We start from the raw sequence: 10,000 nt of genomic DNA, 5'->3' as shown, positions 1-10,000 counted from the left end.
CTCTCTCTCCCTCTCTCTCTTTCTCCTTCACCCCTCTTTATCACTCTCTCCCGTCGGCAGAAAAGCGCCAAGCAGGAGACTGAGAGCGCCAGCAAGGACGATGAGCAGAAGACAGCCTCTGTGCTTGATCTCTTTCGAACACCCAGACTCCGGAAAACGACCATAGCTATCTGCTTATTGTGGTATGTCTGTTCGTCTGTCTGTTAATCCTTGCATAGGATGGATTTAAAGGATAATCTTCTTTCCATCTCCTCCCTGGCTTTCTATAACGATACATTGATTCTCTAAGGAAGTCTGGTTAATGCGCCTCACAGATTTCAGATTTTTCCCCCCATTAACAATGTGCATTTACTACAAATGCTCGTCTTTACCACTGTTTAATACTTTTGTATTTGTAAATTGTAAGTACCCAGGCAAGGACGTGTCAAACCAAGCCTCAAGCTAGTGGCAGCCTCACCTCCCTCACCCTTGCGGATCCTGCCCTTCATCCTTCACTCTTCTGATATTCTGATCTTCGTCCTTGCCGGTATCCTACCCTGTACTTCTCCCCCTCGCTGGTGCCCCACCCATCACCCCTCATCCCCACTGGCATCCTACCTTCCCCGTTTCACCCTTTTGTCCTTTTTCCTCCCTGCATCACCCTTTTGCCCCTTTCCCGAAGGATGCTGGTGAGCCTGGCCTACGACGGACACTTGAGGAACGTGTCGAACCTTCCCCTGGATGTGTTCGTTTCCTTCTCCGTGACTTCGGCGACAGAACTACCTGCTGATACCTTCCTGGTCCTGACTTTGGATCGCTGGGGAAGACGCTGGATGGCCTTCGGAACGCTGGGACTCTCGGGGGTCCTCAGCGTTCTCACTCTGCTCGTTGCGGGTGAGTTGGTCCTCATGTTCAGGCCACGCACGCACACAGTCACAGGGTCACACATGCACTCACACTTTCAGTCACTCACGCACTCCATCATTCATTTGCTTAACAGTTCACTGAATTAATCACTCGTTCAGTTACTTACAAACTCATTCATATTCATACAATTCAGTCACTCACTCACTTACTCGTCCAGTCACTCACTCACTCGCCCAGTCACTCACTCACTCGCCCAGTCACTCACTCACTCACTCGTCCAGTCAGTCACTCACTCGCCCAGTCACTCACTCACTCACTCGCCCAGTCACTCACTCACTCACTCGCCCAGTCACTCACTCACTCACAAACACATGCACAAACACATACGCAGACATACGCTGTATTCTGTGCGATTTCGTGTTCATTGTAAACTGGAACAAAATGATTGGGTTAGCAATCTTGATTCAACTGAAGCCCAACCATAAGGCAACCCGATTCAACCCAGACCTAAAGGCGCGGTTTAGCTGGTTTTGTGTACACGTGTCTGGCCGTAAGCGCGGCCACCTGCGCCGAATCGGTCACTTTGGTGCGAAATCTGGGCGATAGAACGGACGAGAACGTGTTCTTCCTCGGGCAGCCCCGGGCGTTCCATGGTGCCTCTTCAACCTATTGTCTGTAATTCGCTTAAACGAATTATTAGTATCTATAGTTAACTAAAGTTATATTAGAGATTTTATATAAAACGTTTAGAGCTAATAATTGCAAAATTCGTTTTTTTTTACCAAAAACAAATAAACAAGAACTGCTCATTTGAAGTAGGATCTACACACGTGGACGGGCCCGTCAGACTAGCGTTAATAATTTTGAATTTGTAAATCAGCTTCTGTGCTTCTTTCAAAACAATATACGCCGTGAAACGGGGTATAGGTCCTTGTGCTCCATGTTGCTCAAACGATAAATACAAAACGCGGTTTTTCCAGCGAGAGGCATATGCGGTCTATTACGGCAGTGCTTTTCGCAGTTGAAATACAATGTCTGGCTGGGTACTCGGGCCCAAGTCAGGAGCAAAAGACCAGTTGAACCGCTCCTTAATCCGTTCAAATCCATACCCAAGTCAGGCTAATCCAGCTCAGCCAAGGATTCAACTCACACGCGAGGCAATACGAGCATAGACCAAATCCCAACTAATTCAACTTAACCAAAATAATACAAGCTATCCCAACTCGACCCAACCAAAATCTAGCCGAACTCAACCCAACGCAAACCCAGCCAAGATTCAACCCAAATCCAGGCTGGATCCAGTTTATCGAGATCCAAAGCCAAGATAAAGCCAATCCAACACAAAACAAATTCTCTATAAATTCATTCTACCCAACCTAACCCAACTCGAAACTCAACCAAGCCTCAAACCGAAAACCAACACGAATTCATCCCATACACAACCCAGACCCAACTTCATCCCAATCCACTGTCAACCTAAATTCAACACAACCAACCCAACCCAAACCAGGCCCAAATTCAACCCATATTTAGCAAAGGCCCAAAATTCAACCCATATTTCATCCAGGTCCAAATTTAAGCCATATATACTCCAGGACCAAATTCAACCCAAATTTAATCCAGGCCCCAATTCAACCCATATTCAGTCCAGGCCCAAAAGTCAACTCCAACTTAACCGAGACCCAAATTCAACCCCAGCTCAGCCTAACCCCACCCAACCACTCTCCCAGATAACCCCTTGGGCATCGCAATCCTAGCCGTCATGGGGCGATTCTGCGTCAACATATCGTACAACATAGGACTCCAGTATGCGGCCGAGCTCCTGCCTACCGTGGTGCGCGCCCAGGGAGTTGCCGCGGTGCACATCATGGGCTATGTGGCCGCCCTCCTCTCGCCCATCATAGTCGAGCTGGTAAGGAATATGGTGATCATGGGCGTGGCGTTAATGGTAAGGATGGTAATGGGTGTGGCGTTAGTGGTAATGACGGTAATAAGAATTTATTAACAAAAATAGAAGAACAGCTTTCCAGAATATGTTGTATGCAACCGGATAAAGTTTAGCTAAAAAAGACACATGTATGTTCTTTTAGTGTTAACAGTTTTTCATACAGAGCTCGTATCACGTTAATGGCGCGTGGCGTTAATGTTGAGGACGGTAATTGGCGTGGCGTTAATGGTGAGGACGGTAATGGGCGTGGCGTTAATGGTGAGGACGGTAATGGGCGTGGCGTTAATGGTGAGGACGGTAATGGGCGTGGTGTTAATGGTGAGGACGGTAATGGGCGTGGTGTTAATGGTGAGGACGGTAATGGGCGTGGCGTTAATAGTGAGGACGGTAATGGGCGTGGCGTTAATGGTGAGGACGGTAATAGGCGTGGCGTTAATAGTGAGGACGGTAATGGGCGTGGCGTTAATAGTGAGGACGGTAATGGGCGTGGCGTTAATGGTGATGATGGTATTGGGCGTGGCGTTACTGGTGAGGATGGTAATGGGCGTGGCGTTAATGGTGAGGATGGTAATGGGCGTGGCGTTAATGGTGAGGACGGTAATGGGCGTGGTGTTAATGGTGAGGACGGTAATGGGCGTGGCGTTAATGGTGAGGATGGTAATGGGCGTGGCGTTAATGGTGAGGACGATAATGGGCGTGGCGTTAATGGTGAGGACGGTAATGGGCGTGGCGTTAATGGTGAGGACGGTAATGGGCGTGGCGTTAATATTGAGGACGGTAATGGGCGTGGCGTTAATGGTGAGGATGGTATTGGGCGTGGCGTTAATGGTGAGGATGGTAATGGGCGTGGCGTTAATGGTGAGGACGGTAATGGGCGTGGTGTTAATGGTGAGGACGGTAATGGGCGTGGCGTTACTGGTGAGGACGGTAATGGGCGTGGCGTTAATGGTGAGGACGGTAATGGGCGTGGCGTTAATAGTGAGGACGGTAATGGGCGTGGCGTTAATGGTGAGGATGGTATTGGGCGTGGCGTTAATGGTGAGGACGGTAATGGGCGTGGCGTTAATGGTGAGGACGGTAATGGGCGTGGCGTTAATGGTGAGGACGGTAATGGGCGTGGCGTTAATGGTGAGGATGGTAATGGGCGTGGCGTTAATGGTGAGGACGGTAATGGGCGTGGCGTTAATGGTGAGGACGGTAATGGGCGTGGCGTTAATGGTGAGGACGGTAATGGGCGTGGCGTTCATGGTGAGGACTGTAATGGGCGTGGCGTTAATGGTGAGGACGGTAATGGGCGTGGCGTTACTGGTGAGGATGGTATTGGGCGTGGCGTTAATGGTGAGGATGGTAATGGGCGTGGCGTTAATGGTGAGGACGGTAATGGGCGTGGCGTTAATGGTGAGGACGGTAATGGGCGTGGCGTTAATGGTGAGGACGGTAATGGGCGTGGCGTTAATGGTGAGGACGGTAATGGGCGTGGCGTTAATAGTGAGGACGGTAATGGGCGTGGCGTTAATAGTGAGGACGGTAATGGGCGTGGCGTTAATGGTGAGGACGGTAATGGGCGTGGCGTTAATGGTGAGGACGGTAATGGGCGTGGCGTTAATGGTGAGGATGGTAATGGGCGTGGTGTTAATGGTGAGGGCGGTAATGGGCGTGGCGTTAATGGTGAGGACGGTAATGGGCGTGGCGTTAATGGTGAGGATGGTAATGGGCGTGGCGTTAATGGTGAGGATGATAATGGGCGTGGCGTTACTGGTGAGGATGGTAATGGGCGTGGTGTTAATGGTGAGGACGGTAATGGGCGTGGCGTTAATGGTGAAGACGGTAATGGGCGTGGCGTTAATGGTGAGGACGGTAATGGGCGTGGCGTTAATGGTGAGGACTGTAATGGGCGTGGCGTTAATGGTGAGGATGGTAATGGGCGTGGCGTTAATGGTGAGGATGGTAATGGGTGTGGCGTTAATGGTGAGGACGGTAATGGGCGTGGCGTTAATGGTGAGGATGGTAATGGGCGTGGCGTTAATGGTGAGGACGGTAATGGGCGTGGCGTTAATGGTGAGGATGGTATTGGGCGTGGCGTTAGTGGTGAGGATGGTAATGGGCGTGGCGTTAATGGTGAGGACGGTAATGGGCGTGGTGTTAATGGTGAGGACGGTAATGGGCGTGGCGTTAATGGTGAGGATGGTATTGGGCGTGGCGTTAGTGGTGAGGATGGTAATGGGCGTGGCGTTAATGGTGAGGACGGTAATGGGCGTGGTGTTAATGGTGAGGACGGTAATGGGCGTGGCGTTAATGGTGAGGACGGTATTGGGCGTGGCGTTAGTGGTGAGGACGGTAATGGGCGTGGCGTTAATGGTGAGGACGGTAATGGGCGTGGTGTTAATGGTGAGGACGGTAATGGGCGTGGCGTTAATGGTGAGGATGGTATTGGGCGTGGCGTTAGTGGTGAGGACGGTAATGGGCGTGGCGTTAATGGTGAGGATGGTATTGGGCGTGGCGTTAGTGGTGAGGACGGTATTGGGCGTGGCGTTAATGGTGAGGATGGTAATGGGCGTGGCGTTAATGGTGAGGATGGTAATGGGCGTGGCGTTAATGGTGAGGACGGTATTGGGCGTGGCGTTAATGGTGAGGACGGTAATGGGCGTGGCGTTAATGGTGAGGACGGTAATGGGCGTGGCGTTACTGGTGAGGATGGTAATGGGCGTGGCGTTAATGGTGAGGACGGTAATGGGCGTGGCGTTAATGGTGAGGATGGTATTGGGCGTGGCGTTAATGGTGAGGACGGTATTGGGCGTGGCGTTAGTGGTGAGGACGGTAATGGGCGTGGCGTTAATGGTGAGGACGGTAATGGGCGTGGCGTTACTGGTGAGGATGGTAATGGGCGTGGCGTTAATGGTGAGGACGGTATTGGGCGTGGCGTTAGTGGTGAGGACGGTATTGGGCGTGGCGTTAATGGTGAGGACGGTATTGGGCGTGGCGTTAGTGGTGAGGACGGTAATGGGCGTGGCGTTAATGGTGAGGACGGTAATGGGCGTGGCGTTAATGGTGAGGACGGTAATGGGCGTGGCGTTAATGGTGAGGACGGTAATGGGCGTGGCGTTAATGGTGAGGACGGTAATGGGCGTGGTGTTAATGGTGAGGACGGTAATGGGCGTGGTGTTAATGGTGAGGACGGTAATGGGCGTGGCGTTAATAGTGAGGACGGTAATGGGCGTGGCGTTAATGGTGAGGACGGTAATGGGCGTGGCGTTAATAGTGAGGACGGTAATGGGCGTGGCGTTAATAGTGAGGACGGTAATGGGCGTGGCGTTAATGGTGAGGATGGTATTGGGCGTGGCGTTACTGGTGAGGATGGTAATGGGCGTGGCGTTAATGGTGAGGATGGTAATGGGCGTGGCGTTAATGGTGAGGACGGTAATGGGCGTGGTGTTAATGGTGAGGACGGTAATGGGCGTGGCGTTACTGGTGAGGATGGTAATGGGCGTGGCGTTAATGGTGAGGACGGTAATAGGCGTGGCGTTAATAGTGAGGACGGTAATGGGCGTGGCGTTAATAGTGAGGACGGTAATGGGCGTGGCGTTAATGGTGAGGATGGTATTGGGCGTGGCGTTACTGGTGAGGATGGTAATGGGCGTGGCGTTAATGGTGAGGATGGTAATGGGCGTGGCGTTAATGGTGAGGACGGTAATGGGCGTGGTGTTAATGGTGAGGACGGTAATGGGCGTGGCGTTACTGGTGAGGATGGTAATGGGCGTGGCGTTAATGGTGAGGACGATAATGGGCGTGGCGTTAATGGTGAGGATGGTAATGGGTGTGGCGTTAATGGTGAGGACGGTAATGGGCGTGGCGTTAATGGTGAGGATGGTAATGGGCGTGGCGTTAATGGTGAGGACGGTAATGGGCGTGGCGTTAATGGTGAGGATGGTATTGGGCGTGGCGTTAGTGGTGAGGACGGTAATGGGCGTGGCGTTAATGGTGAGGACGGTAATGGGCGTGGCGTTAATGGTGAGGACGGTAATGGGCGTGGCGTTAATGGTGAGGATGGTATTGGGCGTGGCGTTGGTGGTGAAGACGGTAATGGGCGTGGCGTTAATGGTGAGGATGGTATTGGGCGTGACGTTAGTGGTGAGGACGGTATTGGGCGTGGCGTTAATGGTGAGGATGGTAATGGGCGTGGCGTTAATGGTGAGGATGGTAATGGGCGTGGCGTTAATGGTGAGGACGGTATTGGGCGTGGCGTTAATGGTGAGGATGGTAATGGGCGTGGCGTTAATGGTGAGGACGGTAATGGGCGTGGTGTTAATGGTGAGGACGGTAATGGGCGTGGCGTTAATGGTGAGGATGGTAATGGGCGTGGCGTTCATGGTGAGGACGGTAATGGGCGTGGCGTTAATGGTGAGGATGGTATTGGGCGTGGCGTTAATGGTGAGGACGGTAATGGGCGTGGCGTTACTGGTGAGGATGGTAATGGGCGTGGCGTTACTGGTGAGGATGGTAATGGGCGTGGCGTTAATGGTGAGGACGGTAATGGGCGTGGCGTTAATGGTGAGGACGGTAATGGGCGTGGCGTTAATGGTGAGGACGGTAATGGGCGTGGCGTTAATGGTGAGGACGGTAATGGGCGTGGCGTTAATGGTGAGGATGGTATTGGGCGTGGCGTTGGTGGTGAGGACGGTAATGGGCGTGGCGTTAATGGTGAGGATGGTATTGGGCGTGACGTTAGTGGTGAGGACGGTATTGGGCGTGGCGTTAATGGTGAGGATGGTAATGGGCGTGGCGTTAATGGTGAGGATGGTAATGGGCGTGGCGTTAATGGTGAGGACGGTATTGGGCGTGGCGTTAATGGTGAGGATGGTAATGGGCGTGGCGTTAATGGTGAGGACGGTAATGGGCGTGGTGTTAATGGTGAGGACGGTAATGGGCGTGGCGTTAATGGTGAGGATGGTAATGGGCGTGGCGTTCATGGTGAGGACGGTAATGGGCGTGGCGTTAATGGTGAGGATGGTATTGGGCGTGGCGTTAATGGTGAGGACGGTAATGGGCGTGGCGTTAATGGTGAGGATGGTAATGGGCGTGGCGTTAATGGTGAGGATGGTAATGGGCGTGGCGTTAATGGTGAGGACGGTAATGGGCGTGGCGTTAATGGTGAGGACGGTAATGGGCGTGGCGTTAATGGTGAGGACGGTAATGGGCGTGGCGTTACTGGTGAGGATGGCATTGGGCGTGGCGTTACTGGTGAGGATGGTAATGGGCGTGGCGTTAATGGTGAGGACGGTAATAGGAGTGGCGTTAATAGTGAGGACGGTAATGGGCGTGGTGTTAATGGTGAGGACGGTATTGGGCGTGGCGTTAATGGTGAGGACGGTAATGGGCGTGGTGTTAATGGTGAGGATGGTAATGGGCGTGGCGTTAATGGTGAGGACGGTAATGGGCGTGGCGTTAATGGTGAGGATGGTAATGGGCGTGGCGTTAATGGTGAGGACGGTAATGGGCGTGGTGTTAATGGTGAGGACGGTAATGGGCGTGGCGTTAATGGTGAGGATGGTAATGGGCGTGGCGTTCATGGTGAGGACGGTAATGGGCGTGGCGTTAATGGTGAGGATGGTATTGGGCGTGGCGTTAATGGTGAGGACGGTAATGGGCGTGGTGTTAATGGTGAGGACGGTAATGGGCGTGGCGTTAATGGTGAGGATGGTAATGGGCGTGGCGTTAATGGTGAGGATGGTAATGGGCGTGGTGTTAATGGTGAGGACGGTAATGGGCGTGGCGTTAATGGTGAGGACGGTAATGGGCGTGGCGTTAATGGTGAGGACGGTAATGGGCGTGGCGTTAATGGTGAGGACTGTAATGGGCGTGGCGTTAATGGTGAGGATGGTAATGGGCGTGGCGTTAATGGTGAGGATGGTAATGGATGTGGCGTTAATGGTGAGGACGGTAATGGGCGTGGTGTTAATGGTGAGGATGGTAATGGGCGTGGCGTTACTGGTGAGGATGGTAATGGGCGTGGCGTTAATGGTGAGGACGGTAATGGGCGTGGCGTTAGTGGTAAGGACGGTAATGGGCGTGGCGTTAATGGTGAGGACGGTAATGGGCGTGGCGTTAATGGTGAGGACTGTAATGGGCGTGGCGTTAATGGTGAGGATGGTAATGGGCGTGGCGTTAATGGTGAGGATGGTAATGGATGTGGCGTTAATGGTGAGGACGGTAATGGGCGTGGTGTTAATGGTGAGGATGGTAATGGGCGTGGCGTTACTGGTGAGGATGGTAATGGGCGTGGCGTTAATGGTGAGGACGGTAATGGGCGTGGCGTTAGTGGTAAGGACGGTAATGGGCGTGGCGTTAATGGTGAGGACGGTAATGGGCGTGGCGTTAATGGTGAGGATGGTAATGGGCGTGGCGTTAATGGTGAGGATGGTAATGGGCGTGGCGTTAATGGTGAGGATGGTAATGGGCGTGGCGTTAATGGTGAGGACGGTAATGGGCGTGGCGTTAATGGTGAGGACGGTAATGGGCGTGGTGTTACTGGTGAGGATGGTAATGGGCGTGGCGTTAATGGTGAGGATGGTAATGGGCGTGGCGTTAATGGTGAGGATGGTATTGGGCGTGGCGTTAGTGGTGAGGACGGTAATGGGCGTGGCGTTAATAGTGAGGACGGTAATGGGCGTGGCGTTAATGGTGAGGACGGTATTGGGCGTGGCGTTAATGGTGAGGACGGTAATGGGCGTGGCGTTAATGGTGAGGACGGTAATGGGCGTGGCGTTAATGGTGAGGATGGTAATGGGCGTGGCGTTACTGGTGAGGATGGTAATGGGCGTGGCGTTAATGGTGAGGACGGTAATGGGCGTGGCGTTAATAGTGAGGACGGTAATGGGCGTGGCGTTACTGGTGAGGATGGTAATGGGCGTGGCGTTAATGGTGAGGATGGTAATGGGCGTGGCGTTAATGGTGAGGACTGTAATGGGCGTGGCGTTAATGGTGAGGATGGTAATGGGTGTGGCGTTAATGGTGAGGACGATAATGGGCGTGGCGTTAATGGTGAGGACGGTATTGGGCGTGGCGTTACTGGTGAGGATGGTAATGGGCGTGGTGTTAATGGTGAGGATGGTAATGGGCGTGGCGTTAATGGTGAGGACGGTAATGGGCGTGGCGTTAATGGTGAGGACGGTAATGGGCGTGGCGTTAATGGTGAGGATGGTAATGGGC

General features: G+C 52.8%; 1 protein-coding gene across 1 annotated transcript in view; it reads left to right on the top strand.

Annotated features, from left to right (window-relative positions):
* LOC113825364 (organic cation transporter protein) overlaps window positions 1–10,000 on the top strand; it is a 23,463-nt gene that overhangs the window by 6,741 nt on the left and 6,722 nt on the right. The window contains exons 7-9 of the mRNA XM_070136050.1: window positions 61–182; window positions 662–873; window positions 2,577–2,758. Of these exons, the coding sequence (XP_069992151.1) occupies window positions 61–182; window positions 662–873; window positions 2,577–2,758 (516 nt within the window). The remainder of the gene's footprint in view (window positions 1–60; window positions 183–661; window positions 874–2,576; window positions 2,759–10,000) is intronic.

The sequence above is a fragment of the Penaeus vannamei genome, chromosome 21 (assembly GCF_042767895.1).
Source record: "Penaeus vannamei isolate JL-2024 chromosome 21, ASM4276789v1, whole genome shotgun sequence".
NCBI classification, from domain to species: domain Eukaryota; kingdom Metazoa; phylum Arthropoda; class Malacostraca; order Decapoda; family Penaeidae; genus Penaeus; species Penaeus vannamei.
Note: the sequence above shows the minus strand (reverse complement) of the source record. Positions and strands in the feature narration are given on the sequence as shown.